Here is a 21,478-nt window from a genome sequence, read left to right on the forward strand (position 1 = left end):
ATTTAAGCTGTTGACGCATTCATATTAAATTCAACTTGCTGTATTAATCTTCAAGAAAGTTCACTCACAGCTATGTAAATCCATCAAATGCCAAAAAGCCCAGCAACATCTTCTACAGCTACAGTACCCGTTTTAGAACATGAGACTTTTTTTGGATGAAGCTCAGCACACCTACCCTCCACACATCAAGAACTCGCTCGAAGCCCGCCTGCCAGCTGCTCCCAATGGCATATCATCTACAGCAAAAAGAAGAACACACTGAAAACCCACATCATGAGGCAGAATCTTAAAAAACAAATAACTCTCCAGTATTACTGATATAAGAATAAAAATCTCTGACAAACTTCTGTAAATATATACAAGTTTTCTACAAGTTGTTTTGCATAAGAAAATGCCTCAGATGTGACCTACAAAAATGCTCTACTGCCAAAGTCCAACACTGCCCATGACTTAAAATGGCCACAATTTAAAATCTTGGCATATCTGGTCACTCAGTTGCAGATAAAAATGTCCCATATGGACATGGACAAATACCAAATAGCCTTCCTTCAAAAAGTAAACAAAAGTGAATAAATTAGATCCAATGTGAACTGAGACATATTTAGAGAAAAGAGAGACAAACAATAGCAAGACGAAGATACGTTATCAGTGATAAACGTTTTAAAATGTAAAAATAGAGAAGGTTCTTACATGAGTGGTCTGAAGAGATGTTGTGTGGGACAAGAACAAAGTCATCTGTGTCACAGGAAGAGTTCTTGCTACTGGTACTGGCAGAGTCCTTAGACACTTGAAGATAGTTTGGAGGACCCAAAGGAGGGGAAGACAAGTTTTCTTCTTGAATATGCTGCATGTCTGGAAGAGACTGAAGCAGGGAGGGAGGAGTAAGAAACCTCTGCTACAAATCTATTGATTCATAAGGTAAAATTGCTCTTTTCGGAATAAAGCCTCTGAAGTAGGAATTATCACCACCATAGGCCAAATAAACAAAAGAAGTTCACATTCTGGATCACGTTTTAAGTCTTTAGAACAACAAACAACAACAACAAAAAAAACACCCATAAAGTAAACAAGAAACAAGACAGAACCAAAACATTAACAATTTTTCTAGAAAAAGATAGTGGTTTACTTGAGAGCTATTCTGTGTCCAAGAATTTACAGAGCTAATTCTTGGCCAAACATTACAGAAAATATTTTCTAGAGATTGTTTTGTAAAAGGGGGAACTTACTGGAGGAGAAGCAAAACGGCAGGAAGGTGAGCTGCCACAGGAACTGCCAGAGACTGAGCCTGCATATGTGGGCACTGGTACGGGACAGGCTAAAAGAGGAAAACCCAAACAAAAACGTGGGTTTTGCATTCTGAAAGCCTGAATTGCAAATAAACTCATTTCCTCAATACTTTTCATCCATAAACTTTCATATGAATGTATAAACACCACGTATCCTTAAACACACATGGGTTTTAAGTTAAGTTGAAATGTGAAAGGAATGAGAGTCGTGTGTCAGCACAGCATAGTACTGAAAAAGATTCAACTCTGAGGCTCACAGTAGAATGTAAAAGCCAGACTTAAGAAAACATCTCAGGAATACGGCAGATTTTAATTCCCCTCCAGGCCCCAACATTCATTTACAAAAATAAATGAAAAACCAAAACTACTTACATTTTTTGACTGTTGAAATCTGATCTAGGAAAGGGTGGTTGAAAAATGCTTCTGTAGAACAAGAAACAACCACCATTGAGAATTCATGTACAAATGACACAATTTGTAGACTGTAATGCAGATAGTGGTAAATGGTTGCCTTCCCAGAATCAATATTTCATAGCCAGAGGATGAAAAGCTTTCAACAGATTAAAGCCTTCCATGCTACATGTTGGTACAGCATTTGGAAAGGAAATGAAATTAATTTAATAACTTCCAATAACAGCCAGCAGGACAAATCAGATACAATCACTAAAGGACATTTTGTAACTGAACGTAAGGTTCATGTACACAAGAGGAATTCCAACACTCGTAACAAATTATGTTTGCTATGTACAATATGGCACAAATTTGGTTTTGATTTGCTCTTCAAAACGAAGAACATCTTTCACATCAAACACTGAAAGTATTTTCACTTCTGCCTTTCCCAAAAAACGACGCTTATTTTTGAAATTATTTAATGCTACTCCTTCAGTGGCTGAAGATCACAACAGACCAGCAGCCATTCTCCTTCCAAATTCCCTATGGAAGAACAGAAACCTGTGCAGTTGGCTCATTTTAAAGCAGAGGTAAACACCATTTTCCTGAACAATTTCATTAGCTAACTTGTTATTGTTCTAACAATAGAAATGTTTGCTTTTGTTGTAAATGGATTCTCTGAGATGGATGAGTTAGCATAACCAGTTGACCAACAGTTCACACGGAAACTTCTAAAACATGAGACCTTAGTGAGGGAGAATTGATGGTGAGTGGAACCTAACTGCTGAACTTTGTGAGCTTTAATGTTCTAAAAGCTGAGGAAAAACAACACTGTTCATTAGACCTAAGCAAATAACAAGGGAGAAAAAGAAAGAAAGAAAAAAAACCAAACAAGCCAACACCTCAAAGAAAACCCTTTGGTCTGCACTCTCCTCCCTTCAACAACACTTTCTTCCACAAACTGGTAGGGGAGAGAGGCTAGCAGTAACACCAGAACAATGTAATGATTAACACGAGGATCAGGTGTTCTGAGCTTTTCTACAACACCTGCTGTTCTTCTTGATATCACTAAAAGATAAGCAAGATTTCCAATGCTATTTTTCACTTGAACAACAGGCAACAGGGCTCAGTTATACGCTCTCCCTTTCACTCCCCTTGCTAAGCACATTCCAGAGCAGCCCCTTTGAGGCCCTTCAAGCGACTCAGCCAAGGGAAACATGACTTTCCTCACTACCATTCTGCTTTCTGTTTTTCTTTCTTAGCACAAACGCGTTCTCATACTGCCATAACGTTACAGTGAATTTCCCAGGTTTGAAGAAACTGTGGAGATCAGCATGCCGAGAGCGCAGGTGGAATCCATCACTCAAAATCCACATTTGTGACGTATTAATTCTTCCTTCCAAATTTAAAAGCTGGCATCTGAATACTGTCAGAGTCATCCGGGATATCTTGACCAAATACTCTTGAGTTTTTTTCCTATATCTAATTTCTAACAGTATATATACTGTTATATATATACTAGTACATAACAGTAATATATAGCATTTATATCATGTTACTTAAGTTACATCTACACAAAAAACCACGCCTGATTAAAAAAGCAGCAACATCTTCATTACTCCAGAATCGGTGCTTTTAATTTCAAATTATTTGCCAAAGTTTGACATTTTTAGAGCAAAACATATCAGCAATTGGCAAGTTTAAAACGATGCAATCAGGAAAGGCTTGAAGTAGACATCCTAGATACCTTTCAAACCCTCCTTTCTCCTCAGCCTATTGAACATAGTCTTCTCACAGCCACACAAGGACCACAAGTGAACGAGACACTTTGTGCATTTCAGTACTGCAACAAAACCAAGCTTGCATGCTTAACTAAACAGCAACGTGAACCTCTGTGAGCAGAAATGAAACTGAGCACATCTCAGGGTTGTAATTCACCCAAGGATCTCAGCACCATGAGACCTAATAGTAAAGGGAAGGAGAGAGGTCTGCCTCATCTACAAAGAGCCTGAAGAGATTTGAAGTTTAGGCTCCCTCTCACCATCCCACAGATTAAATGTGAAGTATCTTGTACCTTGTTGCTAAAACAAATCTCCATATAAAACACATTGTTTTATATCAAGTTAATTTTATTCAGCTAAATGCTTAAGATTAACATTTCCTGGGATTTGGGATAAAACTGCAATTAAAAAGTTGTGCAAATTAATTTAAACAATTACCATGAAAAACATAACATATAGCATCTGTCTGATTTTGGATAAAATATTAAAAGCAGCAAAAATGACTGACACCAAAATTTAAGATATACCAGTAAACGGAAGGAAGGGAGGCCACAACTGTATTTCACTTCTCAACAACAAAGTAATAATTTATATGCTTCATTCAATACTGTCAGTCATTAACTAACAATGTTTATTTGTTGTTGTTGAGGGTTTTTGCTTGTTTCTTTTATTACAATCCTCTTTTATGGTAACACGGAAGAAAAATACACTTCATTTTTTCATGTTACAGCCTGTAGACAAAAGGTGAGGACAATTGCTTTGGTCACATGTATACAACTAACATGTCAAAACAAGAGGGCAAAAGGAAAAGTTACGTACCAAAGTCCATCCTGTCTTTTTGGTTTCTCTGAAGCAAACCCAACAGCAGGTCAGCCAAGTAAGTTGATGTTTCTCGAGGTATGCTGCATACAAAAGGAATTTAACCATGCATTAACTTTCACACATATATTAATAATGTATAATGCATTAAAAATGTCTGGAAGTGTTCTACCACGTCCCCAGATTTTCACTACATAACCTTAGTACAGGATACTCAACTCAGCAATGTAGTGAAGGTAAGACACTATGAGAGTCACTGCTGTCATACTGCTTCCTTATCAAGACAGCAACAGAATATTTGTATGCATCCCAGGCATTCTCAAAGAGGAAAAAGTGTTCAATCAACAAACATAAGCGACAGGAAAATCATGGTGACATACCTAGGAATCAAATTCCTGTTCTTTTCATAAAACATTCTCAGATCTTGAGGACTATTGGCCTGTCAAATAAAAATGCATATTAGTTATAGTTCAGTTTGGCAGAGAAAGTATCTTCTGTGCCTATGCACACATACACCAAGCACAGCACTGATTTCAGTACTGAGTGTCCTGCATTTGCCCTAGATTGAACACAAAACACAAGTACAAGCAATTTCTCCCTTTGGTATCCTCAGGCTATCTGGCCTTTCAAGCATCAGCATTCAAACATCCCTATTTAACTCTGTTTTCCTTTCATGCCTGGAAGGAAAAGCTCTGGGAATTTCCATGATACTGTAAAGAGTAAAAGAAAGAGGGAAACAGAAATAAAAGTGTTACCTGAAAAGGTGGTTTTCCAACAAGACACTGATAAATCACAGTCCCTATACTCCACAGATCTGCTTTAGCATCGTAGTGTTGAGACATAATCACTTCAGGGGCCTGGAAAGTACAGGAAGATCTCAGAAGGCAAAGCAAAAGACAAAACCACAACAATATGAATTACACAATACTTCTGTCAGAGTGGTATTAAGAGATCAGCTTTTTGTAAAGAGTAAAATATTTAATTTAAAATATTTAATAGGAAATGAAAGGATTTTAGTCTGCATCATTACTTGAAAGGTAATTATATTACACTACCTAAGATGAAAGTTACGTATCAGAAACATAAAACTAGGAACGCTGATGTTCTAAAGAAAGAAGTTAATGATCTGCATGTATGGGAACACAAAGTAAGCAGTATTTACTTGGTTGATGCAGTCCTTCTTGTAGATAAATAAGCAAGGATTTCACAAGGAATACCATCATCACCATTTCACACATAAAAAACAAGACAAGGGAAAACAAAGTGATTTTCCCGTGACCACACAATATAGGAGTGGCAGTGCAAAGACAGATATCTTAGTGCTGAAATAAATACCACCACTTAGCAAAAAACAATGGCAAGCAACTCCAAATTGTTTATTAGAAAGGAAAAAGGGGGTGGGGGAAGCATAGAGAACACCTTAAGAGAAAAGGGAACAGCACTAAAAACACTCAGTGCCTCCCTCATTTCTTTTTATTTTAACAATCATGATCTCTAAACCACAGGAAAAAGGGGAACTAGTAAAAGTATGGAATGGAAAGCTACAATACTGTCCTTAATGATTCCAAGTAACCTCAGGCATTTGCCAATCTGCCAGCAGTCAACTATTTTGTTCTGGCAGTAGAACGTTTAAGCTTCAAATTGAGAAATGCACTCACTCACCATATACATTGGGGAACCACACAGAGTTGCAGCCATCATGTTGCTATGCAGATAACGAGCAAAACCAAAGTCAGCTGTGGAAAGAAACACATTTGTCAACAAAAAGAAAGACAATTTTCAAATTTTTTGTAATCTAGAGATCATCTTTTATCGAAATCTGCTACAATTATCAGTGAGAGAGCTAAAAACAGGTACAATCCATCTTCATGGAACAGCAAAAGCTATGTTAAACACTGAAAGAATAATGTACTATCTTCCAAATAGCAAGAGAAGAAAGCAGCAGTGGCATCATTTGTAGAAATTGCTGCTCAGCCATCTCCCCAGCTGCAGAACATGCTGTCTGGCATCAGTAAGAAAGGATTAAAGTCAGTTTCTAAAGATAAATGGTTCATTAAGAGTGATGAGCATACTGTATGCTTCAGTGACATCACAGCAGGAAGAAGTTCTAGAAATTAAGCTTCAGATGCCTGAATTTTCTACATAGAGAACAGTATCTGAAGTTATTAAGCAAGAGCAGTAAAATAAACTTTGTTTCTTCTGTGGTGTTCAGAAGATGGGCTGAGTTGGAACAGACCTCAGACTTTGGTTAAAAAAAAAAGAAGCATTAAGAAGAAACATGCCAAAACCAAAGTCTTTTTATATGGACACATAACAGAGAGAGCAATGAGAGACTGAAACTCCCAAGTTCCTCATAAATTGCAGCTTGGCAGCATCTTTAAAACTAACAGCTCTCCTCAGTTACAATGCTGAACCTCCTCCTGTCACAAAATAGGTTATAAGCTACATGTCTAAAACTTTTCAAAAACTCTTGGGAAGGTCTACAACAGGAAAGCCCAGGTAGAATTGTGCTTAGAGCCTTGCAAGCAGTTTTGAAATGGACTAAAGGCTACTCAGCATTTCAAAGTTGACAAATGTGCCTAGTTAATACAGTTAGTACCAGAAACATCAGCTTTTCAGCAACAGCCTTTTTCTGCTGACCCAAAAGGACTTTATGACTCAAGATTTATTTTTTTTTTCACACTGGAAATCCACATCACAGCATTAAGCTGATCATTCTGGACTATGTCCTGATTAACATCAATTTAACATATAACACAGCCAATACAGCCTCTGTGTTTTAAGTACAAAGAGGCTCTCTGAGCAAGGAAACCACCAAATAGTGATGATTTACCTTCACACCAGAGTAAAGTGCACTTACCTATTTTGATGCGTATGCCACTGACACTTGACTTCCTACGGCTGGCATAAGACAATAAAATGTTCTGTGGTTTAAGATCCCTGTGAATGATTCCTTTACTGTGCAGGATACGCATAGCAGCTGCAATCTGCTGGAGGAACACTCGGATGGTGTCTTCACTGAGAGTTCCTTTAGCTGAAAATAACAGAAACGAGAGCAAATGACAAAAGAAGTATTTGGTCAATAAAAAAACCAAACTTCATAGTGATCAACTGTGAAAACAATTCAGACGATCAAATTATAGTGGATTTTATTCAAAATAATCCAATTTCCAGGTTTTTTCTACAAAGACTTGTGTTCTACATAACACATCCATCTCCATAGTTTCACATCAGTTACTGTAGTCTGGATTACCTGCTTTTACAGTAGTTTATTCAACCCAGCAGCATAATAGTTCTACAATATCTTAACCACTATTAAATCCTAAACTCTCTAGAAGGCAAAGAACCACAGGAGTCAGGAACATTAAAGAACCCTTCCAGTTTGCAACATTAAGTTTATCTGAAATCACATCACAGCCTGAAGCTGAAAACCCAGTTTTTCCTTCAACAAATTGTTATGGGGATGCAGAAAGCAGTCCACTCACAAATTTAATCCATGACAAAATTTGTTTTGAGGGGAAAAGCTAGGATGCACTTTTCAATGTCACTTCAGAAGGTTTTAGCTCAAGCTGCAGTATGAGAAAGCACTGGATGCAGGAGCTGGATGAGTCTTTCCAAGGATTTTAATGGGAAGTGAATTAAGCTTTTAATATACACAGTTACCATAACAATGGCTGTTCACAAAAAAGATTCCTTCAACATACTGCAGATATGAGGCAAGCAGAAGAATATTTTTGTCAGAAAAAATCTGGAGATTAACATAGCTGCTTAAAATTTTCTTTGTAATAAGGATTAGTTTGAAGGGTGAGAAAGAAAGCAGATGGAATCAAACGCAGGGACCAGTTTCAAATGTGATTCCAGAAACAGACTCGTCACATTTTTTCAGCATGTTGCTTATATGGATCTCTCTCATTTACAAATATGGGAATGTCACATTCAGTTCATAAATAGCAGCAAGAAGCATTTTTTGTTTGTGCATTATTTTACTCGCTTTCATTGCAAGTTTAATGGTGTTTATTTTAAATTATGAGTGACAAAAAGGACAAAGCAACCGCAGTTTGCAATTCTGGTTTAACACGCATGATTGGAGCTTTGCTATTCTGAAGCTCTTGTCTTCCTACCTCCATAAGAGCTAAGACCAAGCAGGCATCACAAAATGCGTTCAAGTACCTTGAAGATCAACCAGAAAGTTGTAATATACAGGAGCTGTACTTTCTTTCCAATTATGTTTCTGAGGAGAGAGGAAAAGCAGGAAGGACAGCCCCAAAATTTCTAGAAATCCACATTCTATCTTAAAAAAAATAATCTCTGAATGCAACATTCCCAGCATTGGTTCCAAACCAGTCCTACAAGCAGCTAATATGGAACTGATTAGTGCATTCAGTTAATCTAATAAAGAGGGTACTCTAAAACAAAAAAATAAATCACAGTAGGGAGAACAGGCACTGTAGAATTACAGCCATTTCATAAACAGGAAAATTTTTAAATCACAAGCAAAGAACTCAGAGAAATGTCAGTGGATCACACAAATACAGAATGTAAACACGTAATGCAAGAGCTTCCTAATAAGGTAACACAGTAAACAATTACCTTGTAAGTAATCTGCCAGATCCCCACCATTGCAGTACTGTTAAAAAAGAAAGATTTTTACTCAAAACACAAGCTCTGAAATCCTCTGTGTTAATTTCTACTTTGTAATCTTTCCTCTGCAGTTAGAAGACCCTTCCCAGCCGTTTAATTTTGTTTTCTCAACTATTTGTAATTATCAGTTTGAGGTGTAATGCTTCATCAATGCTTACAGTATCATAGAACATAAAAGAATAATTTATGGTACAAACACTGCTGATAAGCTCAGCACTGCCCAGAAAATTAATAAGCTTGTTTTCAGAATTACCTGTTATTTTGCAGCAAAGAAGGATTTTTTTTTTTCTTCCCCAAAAAAGTATTTAAAAATTAACCAGAAAGAAACACGTATACAAACACATACCTCCATTACCAAAAAGACAGAGCTGGGCATTTCCTAAAACAGAAGAAAGGCCATTTAAGAATGTGACGAGGCAGCCCTCAATGCCTGCATTAACCAAGTATAAGAGCATCATAAAGTAAAATAATCTTTCACATTTCCCTTCGATTTCATCTGCTTCGTGCTTTCCCTATCAAGGTGTCTTCTACATGAAAAGCCCCAACAAGTGAGTATACCTTTATTGTCACACATCACTGAAACCAATCCGTAACGGGGCAGTAATATTTCTGAGTATGTTTGTGATGCAGTGTGAGCAAGACAAACAGCTGCAAAAACCGCTTTTCTACAGGAGGACTTCCAGGGTTACGTCCCCTCCTTCTGGGTAAAACAAGCTCTGCCATCTGAACAGCTGAAGGTCATGCAGAAATCACAGCACAGTTGTGCCTGGCATAGAGTGATTCCCAATTGCTATTCTGTAGGATGCTCCTACCAGGATTCATGCATGCTCTGTAAAATATCTCCCTCGATGAGTCACAGGCAGAAGCATGCCCATGTCACAGACCTAAATGCTTTATGGAAAGCTGTGATTTGATATTGCAGTCCTATTGAGATTTTCCAAAGCACTGACCTCCTTTGACCCATCTGCAACCTGAATTCCCTCTCATAACTGAGGAAGAGTTACTAAAAGACAAAAGAGCTAACATCTACTGCAAATTACACACTCCACAGAACGCAGTAAGAACCTCTGTATCGAGGTCTGACTGTAGCTAGAATAATCCTTTTCTTAAACAAGCATTATTTTGTGTGAAGAGCTTTTGTCAATAATAAACATGACGGTTTCTAGTTTCTCATGTCATTTCGTTGTGCCTACAAAGCTGGAGACGTTCAGAGATCTTAGATAAAGTAAAACCATTTCTCCCCTCTTCGGAGCTAACGAGTTTAAGCAGTTTGAGATGAATCAGACATTTTAAGGTTAATTTGAGATTATAGGAGACTGCCTCATTTCTGGAAGCATTAAGTTCAGCCATTCTCATCTGCGTTGGAGAAAGCCTCTGGAGGATTTTCCCAGCTCAGAACATTCAAGCACTTTGCAGATTTGTTTACATTTTGAAATTAGCTTCAAAGAAAGCAAGTTTCTAGGAATGTTAGGCAAATCTGGTGGGAATGAAGGGTGAGCTCCAACTAATATAGAATACTAAAGCAGCAGCAGATCACATTTCATCAATTCCTTATTTTTCAATGTTTCTCTAATAGCTGTGGCCAACATGAACCATAATTTGAAATCCTATAAAAGCCTCAAAACCTAAGTGCATTTTGTCAGGAAGGTCATATTTTAGAGGGGAAAAAAAACCCAAAAGCCAACACCCACCACAAAAAACCCTACCCACCCTGTAAATTACTGAAAATACATTCATCCTATGCAGCAATTTCTTCCAAGACAGAAGCCCACAATCTTTCAGGAACTCCAAGGATTCCAAAAAGCAATCCACATCTGGAATCACAGCTTCCAAATTGTCTGCTAGCATTACTAGCATTATTTAAACCAATTCCAAATGACTTTCATCAGTTTGTCCAGCAAAGGCTGGTCTTGAGTTGAAAAAAAAAAAAGGAAGAAGCCAGGACACCTGCATGCACTGCCATCTCCAACATACTGCTACTGCTCTAAGCTTGACACATAGACATCATGAGAAGAAATTCACCGTTTGCAGATGCTTTGAAATCTCTGACACAGAGCTGATACCAAGAAAACAGAAGGCTATCACCACTCATTAACCTCCCTCCTAACTGATCACAGCTGATACTCTGAGATCCTAATTCACCAAACCAAAAATTCTGGCAAGCTGAGGACCACTTCACTTAAAGGGCAACTGTGATGTGTAAAAGAATAACACGGCTAAGAAGCATGGAAATTGTCTGCTCTCCAGTGACAAGAAGAAAGCTCAGCTATTGGATTTCCACCCAAACATAGCAATGCCATGAATCAGAAATAGATGTTCCACAGCGTCAGTGCTTCAGCTACACAACACACTGCACAAAACCAACAGCTTAAAGCAGTATGTAATGCTCAGCTCATGACAGACGTTTATTCATCTCAGAACTAAGAGAATGTGTTTTCTGGACTCTCTTGGAAACAAAGTCCCTTCAGACAAAGCTGCTCCCTTCAGAAACAAGGGGCTGATGAGCTGTCACAGCAGCCCTCACCTCCCCTTCCTCTCCAGCACTAACTCTTACCCACACATACTTTTCAATATCCCACCAATGAAGCTTTTGTTCAAAATGGCTGAAGTTGTTTATCCCTTCACAGTTGCTCCCATTTCAGATCACTGCTGCTGGCCAGCCTGACTGGGAACGTGGTCTCCATTCTCACAGGGCAATTCTGCAGATGCATTTTTCTCCTCTGAATTACTTCGCTGAAAAATAAAGCTCACACTATCATCATTCTCCAGAAGAACAATTTCTGTTGACTTGCTAAGCAAAGAAAAGTGCTCAAAAAGGAAAAGATTAGCAAACCACCACATTTCAGATGTAACATTCAGGAATAGAGCTGACCTAGCAAGCTATTTTAAACTGTTTCTTGAAACAGATAGCAAAGCTTTCAAAAATTTACATCTATATACAGATCATAAAATTACTGCAACTGGAGCTGCTCTGGCAAATACTTCTACCTAGAAAAATAATCAAGTAAAACAAATGTATGTTGTGTTGAAACAATTATGGAACATTTTTTCCTCAGCATATCTCGCTTTATTTATTTAAATTTTTCATGACAAAAAACTACTTTTGCTCCCTCTTATTCTGAATCCAGATTTTATTTCAACTTGCAAGTAAAAAGATAGAGAAGCTTAATAGGAAACAACAGGTAAGACTACTAGAAAAAAATGAAGAGGCAACATATTTGCCAAAAGTTGCTGTGTTTTAATCCCACACTTCCCACAGTTCTCTCAGGGGATGTGAAGTTCCAACCCAAATCACAGGTTCAGTGCAGTAGTTCCACTTAAAAGACATTAATTGAAAGAGAAGTCAAAACATTCATGGTTACTTGTGACAGCTGCTGCTAGAACTCCAGCACACTGGCAGAAACATACCCTCAATTGCTTTTTGGTTAGAAAGCCCTCCTCTAGAAGAAGATAAAAGTCTGCAATGAGCGTTTAGTGAGCTGCAGGAGGAGGAGCTGTGCTAGGACAGTTACTGTGGTTTCGCTCCAAGGTTGTGGATTCCATTTAATTGCAGTTTATGATCCCAGTCCCAAGGGAGCAAGAGTTCACCTGACAGCTCGTGCACTGCTGCTAGCTGATTTCCTGACATTATCTTGTGCTGTAGTAGCTTTATTTATTTATTGGTCAGGGAGACACTCCTCATTTTTTGGAGCATTAAATACAATTGGCAAAGGTTCCAATGATTTAGTGAAAATGGACTGGTCCAGATCCTTAAGATTATTTCAGTGTGTTACAGATACTCTCATGCTGCTCTGCAAGTACACTGCAGCAGCAGTTTCTAACATGTTCTGCTCCTACAACTGAACATGTTGTTGCTTCTGACTAAATGTGTAATCTCAGACTACAAAACGTGCACCTGTAGGATTCACAGTTTGCATGCTGCCAATTGTTCACATAAAAGAGCAATCAGCCACAGGAAATGCACCACAATGGCAGTGTCATTCATTTCCTAGTATGTGAAATGCTGTACCTCACTAACAAGCAAGGGAGATGGTGAAAGTAAATTGTGTTTGGTCAAAGCAAATGCTAATTGGCTATCCCTAACCTTCAGCACCCGTGCTACTGTTGTTCCTGGCCATCCAATGATCTTATTGTCAGCCTTTCACTTTGCACCACTTGCTAAGTGAAAGGTATGGAAAAGTATTTCAAAACCTTCACATTTTCTAAAGGACATATTTGGCCTTTAAGTCTGAAAACATTTGTCACCTGGCAGGGAAGAATAAACACAGAAAAATGGTTGGGATAATATTTTGTTTGTTTGTTTGTTTGTTTTCCATATGCAGTTAAGGATGGATACTGATAAATAAAAAAACTAAGAAAAAAAATAACATTGAGGCATAAGTAATGATAGTTCAGAACCAGCTCTGCTGACAGGCAATACGAGTTGTGGCACACCAAGATCAAGAAGATGCTCCAGAACATTTGAAGCAACTGCCTCAGGAACCACGCAATGATACCACCAGACCAGCTGGAGCCGCTGAGCAAACAGGAGTCCTTAACGACACCGATAAAGAGCAGGTGGAGATAGGCACCATTCCATCCACCAGCATCCCTGGTAAGAAACCTTGGGCACCTGTATGTGGGGAAAGGCTGAGCTATAGGTACCAAGGCATTGCTGGCTTGGCTCCCATTTGCTTTCACTGCCTTCAGAGACAGAAGCAGCTGCAGCTGTTTTGTCCTCTCTGCGCCAACAAACTGAGACAAGAAACAATCTCTGTTCAGACACCGTTTCCAATAACAAACTAGAAATTAGCTCTTGCTACACTACTGTTCAAATAGCAAACTTCAGACTCCATACAGTGAAGATTAATTCATTCTTCTAAAAAACTATCCCTGAGATACATCACAGGCTTTCACTCTGATGGCTGACATTCTAAAGAGTTCTGAATTAAATTATTTGCTAAAACAGGCACTGTCTGGCACCATGTGAGATTAGCTCTACTCAGCATGCACTCGGGATCATGAACTGCAAAAAAAGCCCATAAATTCATGAGCTAAATATAGCACATTCCAAATAACTTACTGACACCTTCCTGCTGCTGTATCATACTTTATCCATGGATCTCAATGCACTTCATACCGGTGAGTTAAAGGTTATTTTAGACTCTTTTTGTTTTTGAGAAACAGGGCTCCATTTCCCCAATTAATATGATCCAATGTTCTTTGTTCTTCTTCTGCAGGATGAATGATATCTCATAGGAAAAAGAACTTCATTTTAATGCCATTTTTATACCACTTCAGCAATTCTGGAGGCTTTTTCTTCAAAGAAAGAATACCAACTCTTGCCCAAAAAGATAAGTAAAAAATGTCTCAAGAGCTTCTGTCTTGCAATGCATCTACTGCATGAGCACTGCGCTTCACAAAATAAGTAATTCCACCTTTAGCAGTGAGCTGCATGTGTTTATTTTTCAAAGATCTACTACAGCAACATATCTGCCTCTCATAAGTGGAAAGCTCATACTTAAGTATCTGCACAAACACTCTCAGCCTTAGAACCACGCATCTCCAGACTGCCTCGTGCAGATCCCCAGATTTCTGCCATGGCACAAACTGCAATATGCTCTGCTTACATAAAATGCTTAACTGCAGGTCAAACCTATCAGCACTGCATGTACCCACCTTAGGGAAATCAAGGACAATTACTGTGCTGGCACCAGAACAAGAGATTTTAATGCTGACCAATACATATACAACACTAATGGTGTACTAATTCATCTGGGGGTGGCTCCAGATGAATGGTTATTTCCAGTAATGGAAATGGCTCCATACATACTAAGGAATGTATCAGAGTGGTGTTCATACCTAGGATGAAGCAACAGCAGCATAAAATGTTCACGCACTGTTGTCTGAAAGACTGTAACAGTTGCCTGAATACCTCAAGTCTCACCTTATTGTATTTTGTCCACGTTCACAACACTACGACAAACAAAAAGGGCAGCACATGCTAGGACATGAAACACTGAGGAAAATTTGTAGGTGTAACAACCCACCAGCCATGTGAATGCCTTGCACAGTGCTCGTTCTTGCTGTGTTATAAGTCAAAGTAATCATATAAGTTAATGATGTATAATATTTCACAAACCAAGCCCCGTGCAGAAAGACTTATTTGTGCAAGCGTCACACTCTCTTGACCATGTTTTGCAAAGTAATTTCTTCTGTAGAAGTAGCATCATACTGCTTTATGTTTGCCATGAATCTATTCAAAATATATCCAAGATATGAGAGTTCTTCCTTTCATTTTGCTGTAACTGTTGTTTTTATTGAAGTGCAATGGTCAGTGACAAGCAGGAACATCCCCTTCTCAACAGGCGAATACAGGGCCAAACACTCACAAGGGAGTGTCACTCTGAGGGTGTCGTTTCCTGTGGCAGAGCAGTAAAGGCATGAAAGTTGTTTCTAAAACACTTTTAGGTAAATAAACAAAAACATAGATTTGTCTTCTCTTCCCTTGTGGGTGTCGTGTATGGAAATCAAAATTAGCAAGAGCTTCTGCAGAGCTAGAAGATGTTAAATCATCAAAACAAAAGCATCTAACCAGCTACCTTCAGATTGAGCTGCAAAGCTTAATAAGCATTCTTCGCATATAAACAACCATAAATGATAAATCCAAACTTCAGCTGCTTACTCACACACCACCACTCTCAGTCAACAACTCCAGTTTCTTTGAAGATGTTCATATGTACTAAATTTAGGGTGCTGAGACACTGTTTCCATTTAGCATTACTCAGGAAGGCCTGATCTCTTCAAGAGTGCACTTTCCCCTCAGCTGTATCATTCCAAAGGCAGAGTTCTGAAGTCAAGACTCAGAAAAGAGTCCAAATGGGAAGTTCTGAAGCATAGTCTGCCACCACATGAATCCACTTCTTTGAATCACAGGTCAGCAGAAGTTAATTCATGTCCTACAGCACTGTACACAGTAAAACCTGACAATGCCAAGCATATATCCCACAAACACAGTTTTCTGCAGCTACACAAGACACTTATCTACATATAAGCTGAAAATCTTTTAGGATGCAAACATGTAAGGACAGAAAATGGTGAAGAACATGGAAGTGTCTATTTTGCATTGCTTTAACTGTGCAGTGCCCCGAGGGTGGTTCTTAATAATTTTATTCATAAATGTATTTCTGTATTTAAGATGAGAATCAAGCCCAGGAGATAAACGTATGGTTCAAATAGAACAAAGAGCTGCACACCACATCATCTCATATTTAGCTTTACTCAGCGCTCGCAAGCCTCACAATATGAGAAATGTACTTCCTGCTAATAGAATACACTGCCCTGTGCAGGCTAGAAAAGTAACTCCTTCACTTCGTCAGACAGAACCTGGGAATAAAAAGATGGTGCAAAGTCATAGAATCATAGAATCACCAAGGTTGGAAAAGACCTAAAAGATCACCCAGTCCAACCGTTCACCTATTCCCAACAGCTCCCACTAAACCATGTCCCTCAACACAACATCCAGCAGTCACCTCATTCTTATTTCACCTACTTGAAAAGATTCAAATATCTGCTTGACTTTTACACTTTGTGCCATCCATTTGAACACAATTTAAGTAACAGCAATGTATACGTGCATAGTAATGATCTCCTGCTTCCTTCAGCTTCCCCTCACCATGACAAAGGGCTGTAAAATACATCTCTTCATCTTTGAGACATCTCCACAGCAGTAGAGATGGTTTTCTACAACAGCCTCTTAAGCTATGTTGACTTCTCAGTGTCACTTACCTCATCCTTTCAGATCAGCTCCTACTAGTACACTTTCCTTCGGGTGCGTTCAGTCGCCAGCCATGAACACCTCCTTCCCAGTTAAAGTACAGAACCAAGCAAACAATGCTAATTCAGGAGAACAGCCACAGCCACTGATCCAGCTCCCTGCCCAGGCAGCTGATGCTTTTTCACTGCACGCAGGACCAGACTACACAAACAGCCCTTTGCAGAGATAAGCAGGCTCCCACTTGCCCCTGCTGCCTGGAAGCAAACCAGATTTCTCACAGCTATCCCAACGGATAAGCAGAGTCAATATAAAACAAGCATGTAATGTGCAGAATACGACAGAGCCCCCCTGCCACTGCTAGGGAACTGGATTTCCTTTTCTAAATATCAAAGTGACAACAGTCACAAGAAAATACATGACCACTTAAAAATATTTTACTATATACATGCTTTGTATTTGCATAAATAAAATTAATGAAGAAAAAAAAATCAAGACGTATTTTACCTGGACATCATAGAGAGCTACAATGTTCTCGTGCTGAAGTTCCTGTAGAAAAAAATATTTGTGTTATGGAAATAGCCTGCTCTTGTTTTAAATGTAATATGCCAGGTAATGCTCAAAGAGTTTTACATCTGATGATCAAAATCTTTAGACTGTACTCACAGCAATAGGAAGTCACACTATATATTCAAAGGTCAAATACCATTTTCTTTACCAAATTCATTTTCTCTGTGTTGTTATAGAAGTAATACAGCACTAAATCCTTCAATGACTGCTGAATTTATAGTCTAACACATTTCTTCCCTATGGGAGTAACCAACTATGTTATTTTCAAGCCAACCTCTTATTTTACAATAAATGCAATTCAAGCCCAATAACACCAAATACAACTTGCATGTGATTATTTGAAACTGCTTAAAACAAAAGTATGTCTCCTTGCTAAGCACTTGCAGCATATGAATACACCCAACACTACTATTTCTAGCATATAACATATGAACTAGAACATACATACTAGCATATAGAATAGAACGCACCTCAAGAAGCTTAGAAACAGCACAAATGTTGAAATCAGCACTGATTATTGCTGCAAAGCTATGTAAAATGAGATGTAGTGAAGTTCAGAGAATGGAAAATGACAGAAGAACACCTAAGGAGATGTTTCCATGAAACAGAATTTTACAACTAAATGATGTTCTGTTTTATTTTCCTCATTAGTGCCACACTGAACTTTTAAGTCAGTTAACTCTGAACGGGAAGGCTGCCCCAGGAATCACATTCAGTACACCGCTTTCAGTTCTCAAGGCATCTCTGATTGAAAATAAAAGATAAAGAATGATAGAAGACCTCTGCTATAACGTCTGTTACAGGGACTGTCTGGGAAAGATGTGACACTACCCATCCTGAAGGACAAACCTTTCTGTATGTGCAATAAGTGGAGCACAGATCCTGATTCTACAGCAATCTTCCCCTTGTAATAAAAACATGCCCTCAACGTGATGCCATTTCCAAAACTGAAGAACTCTTTTTCTTGGCCCCTTTAATTCTGGATTTTGTTTGAAGCAAATAAAAGATGCAAAAGGTAAAGCAGCAATTACAGTGATACCACTCCTGACCCAAAATGAACTGCATCAAAAGTCTCTTTTCCTTTTCAAGCAAAGCAGCTTTAAAAATCACTGCAATTAACATACCTTTAAGATTTTAATTTCTTTTCCAAGTAGGATTTGTGATTTTGACAAGTTCTTTTTGTTAATGCTCTTTATGGCTACTTCCCAATCAGTTTTCTGCAAGCAAACAAACAGAAAATTATTATCAGCTTTCATTTTTTACTTTATCCACTAACAAGAAGCTAGCAAAGCACTCAAGAAACAGCAAGATCATCCCTACCCTACCACCACTGATCACTCCATCACATGACACCACCAAGAACTATTTCATTCCACGGTAGTTCAGGCAGCTATTAAGATCCAGCTGCTGCCAGACTGCATTTTCATGAGTTCAAAAGCACTTATAAAAAAAAAAGATTACAATATAAATAATCACATCCCGTTTGTCCTTCAGTCCCCTCCCAATGACGAAGTTTCTTCTATTCTTTAAGGACTTCCCAGCTTCATCCTTCCTGATCTCCACAGCTGAAAACTACACAAGCACTTGGTTTTTGAGTAGAAATACTGCCTGCTTACTGCCTATAAACAGAATCATTAAGGTTGGAAAAGACCTCTAAGATCCACTCCAACTGTCAGTGCCCTGAACCATGCTGCTATGTACCACATCTACACATCTCATGACCACCCGCAGGGACAGCGAGTCCTCCACCTCTCTGGGCAGCACATTCCAGTGCCTGACCACTCTTTCTAAGAAGAAATGTTTCCTAATATCCAACCTGAACTTATTTGTAATGCTTATTTACGTGTAAGGTATAAACCATCTCTGTTAAGCTTCGAAGTTTCTCATGTTTTCTGTTCATGCTGTGCCCATAGGAGCTGCAAGCACTCTCCCAATGCTCCAAAAGGCTCCAAGTGGAGGTTTGCTTTGTGGAAGCACAGCGTTTGAGGTGCCAAGCCCAGCGTAAACTCACACAGCACCAAGAAACCACCACCTATCTATGAATACCCAGCAGGAAACCGGACCCATCTGAATTCCAGGGATCCTCAGCCCAACCCAAAGGAGACACTTTCCCATCAGATCCCTTCCTTATATAAACACGACCTCCTGACAAACAAAGGGCTCAGCCTCCCCGCAGCTGCACCTCTCTGCTCGTCCGAGGAGCGGCCCAACAGCTGAGCACACAGCCAGGCTGCCCTATCTCCTTATGAATACACATAACCGTACTCACAGAGCAGCTCGCCGCAGGCCCGGCCCCACCGCATCCCCCAGCTGCACACCGAGGCCCGGGGCTGCTTCCACAAGGTTGTGTAACCGCCCCATCGCCGTTTACCTTACGGTGGCGACCTTTGAAGACCACAGCGAAGGCTCCGTGTCCTATCAGGTCCTTCTTGCTGTACTCAAAATCCCCCACCACCTCCATCCTCCCTCGGGGGTGGGCATGAAGCCCCGGGATGGGAAGGGGAAACAAAAGGAATCGGCTTTTTCCTCCGGCAGAGGCACTACGGCCGCCTCCTCAGGGCAGCGGGCGAAGCGGTGGGAGCCCGCCCGGCTCCTGGCGGCCCCCGGACAGCGGGGCAGCTCCTCTCATCGCGCGGGGGCGGCCGCGCACCCCCGTGCCGAAGGGGCCGCTGCGGGGCGTCTCCGAGGCGAGGGGCTCCGTCTGGCATGGGGAGGGCGGAGATGAAGGGAGGGAGGCTCTCGAGGTCGCGAGGTGAGGCACGCCTGCTGTCTCAGGGCCCGCTCAGCCGCCCCGCGCCCTGCCGCCGCCCGCCCCCATCGCCCCGATCAGGGCTGCGGGTCCCCTCAGGGAGCGAGCCCGGCAGCATGCAGCGGGGCGGGGGCAGGCGCGGCTCGCGGCTCCGGGGCTGTCGCCGCCTCACCCTCGCGGAAGGGAAGCTGCCGATCGGAGTCTCTCAGGCCGCCGCCGCTCCCTCGCGGCGCCTACAGGCCCCGGCTCCGACTGCCCGCACCTCCGCGCCGCCGCGCGCCTTTTCTAGACCGCATCGCGCAGGCTCGGGCGCTCGGCTCCTTCCGCCGGCGGCAAAGAGTGCCTCACCCCGCGTAACCCGGCGGGAAGCTCTCCGCCGCCATCGCCTCACGGCTCCGGGGGATCGCACACCTCTATCCTTACACCGGCTCCTGCGGTAGCCAGGGTGGAGGCCAAACTCGAGTTCCAATCCCCTCCCCGAGCACGGAAAGGGCTTTTAATACCGCTTACGTTTTCCTTCGGCCGCTTTAGCCCCACCTGCGGCAGGACGAAGCTGAGGGGCCGGTGGGAGAGGAGCAGGGTTCTGTGAGGGAGGACGGCAGTTAGGAGCACGGCCCTGCTGCCTCGGGAAGCCACGCTGCGCCAGGCCTAACCCAGGGAGCTTAAACGGAGAGGGAAAATGCTAATAAACGTAAATGCTGTCAGGCAGAGACACTCCTCAGGTTGCTCGCTCCTTTTACAGCCGCAGGTTTTCCTCACAGCACTTTTAGCCTTGGGCCGCTTAGAGAAACACGTTCAAATATTAAAAACCACCACCAGCACACACCAGTCACACCGAACCTTTGACCTTCACCTCCATCTCCACGTAACTATGCTCCTTTGCTTCCATTCCTCTCTGCTTTCACTTCCTTTCCCTCTATGTTGTCCTCTGTGCCACCTCAGCATCCAGCTTTCACGTGTATGAGCCGTTTCAGGCCTCCCAGATATCCCCACCCGCCCCGATCCTGCTGGCACTCTGGTCTCTATGCAATGATTAACCCTCCTGGCCACATGCAGTGCCTTGGGTTTTGCTGTGGTACATTTGGCTGCACTCGGTTACAGGCACCGCACAGTGCACTTTGTGATCCTGCAGGGTCAGAGCTCAGCATTCCCATGACATAAAGTCCGTGCTCAGTGCTGCTAGATGGAAATAGTGACCGAGCAGAGTTATGCAGTTATTTCACGGAATCATAGAATGGCCTATTTTGAAAAGGACAGCAGTGATCATCTGGTTTCAACCCCCCTGCTATGTGCAGGGTTGCTGGCCACCAGACTAGGCTGCCCAGAGCCACATCCAGCCTGGCCTTGAATGCCTCCAGGGATGGGGCATCCACTTCTCTCATTATTCACTTTGCTTACTGTAACTCAAAACCAAGAACTATGGGAGTGGTGTCAAAATCTCCACAGTTAAAGACTTCTCTAGACACAACGGTCCTGGATAAAAAAAATA

The 21,478-nt window shown here is 40.9% G+C and overlaps 1 protein-coding gene across 3 annotated transcripts in view; it reads right to left on the reverse strand.

The window, feature by feature from the left end:
• ULK2 (unc-51 like autophagy activating kinase 2) overlaps positions 1–20,243 on the reverse strand; it is a 36,477-nt gene extending 16,234 nt beyond the window's left edge. The window contains exons 1-14 of one of the 3 annotated variants that reach the window (XM_052689246.1): positions 19,612–20,243; positions 18,365–18,457; positions 17,178–17,219; positions 9,264–9,296; positions 8,867–8,903; positions 7,137–7,310; positions 5,939–6,012; positions 5,032–5,133; positions 4,657–4,715; positions 4,277–4,359; positions 1,659–1,709; positions 1,227–1,315; positions 691–862; positions 176–236 (exon numbers count right to left, since the gene is read on the reverse strand). In XM_052689246.1, the coding sequence (XP_052545206.1) occupies positions 176–236; positions 691–862; positions 1,227–1,315; positions 1,659–1,709; positions 4,277–4,359; positions 4,657–4,715; positions 5,032–5,133; positions 5,939–6,012; positions 7,137–7,310; positions 8,867–8,903; positions 9,264–9,296; positions 17,178–17,219; positions 18,365–18,457; positions 19,612–19,701 (1,160 nt within the window). In that variant the 5' untranslated portion in view covers positions 19,702–20,243. Of the gene's footprint in view, positions 1–175; positions 237–690; positions 863–1,226; positions 1,316–1,658; positions 1,710–4,276; positions 4,360–4,656; positions 4,716–5,031; positions 5,134–5,938; positions 6,013–7,136; positions 7,311–8,397; positions 8,514–8,866; positions 8,904–9,263; positions 9,297–16,684; positions 16,893–17,177; positions 17,220–18,364; positions 18,458–19,611 lie in introns of those variants that run through there. The other 2 variants (XM_052689247.1, XM_052689248.1) reach the window with 2 other exon arrangements.
• Between the last annotated feature and the right edge of the window lie 1,235 nt (positions 20,244–21,478).

The sequence above is a fragment of the Tympanuchus pallidicinctus genome, unplaced genomic scaffold (assembly GCF_026119805.1).
Source record: "Tympanuchus pallidicinctus isolate F22 unplaced genomic scaffold, pur_lepc_1.0 scaffold24, whole genome shotgun sequence".
Lineage (NCBI taxonomy): Eukaryota > Metazoa > Chordata > Aves > Galliformes > Phasianidae > Tympanuchus > Tympanuchus pallidicinctus.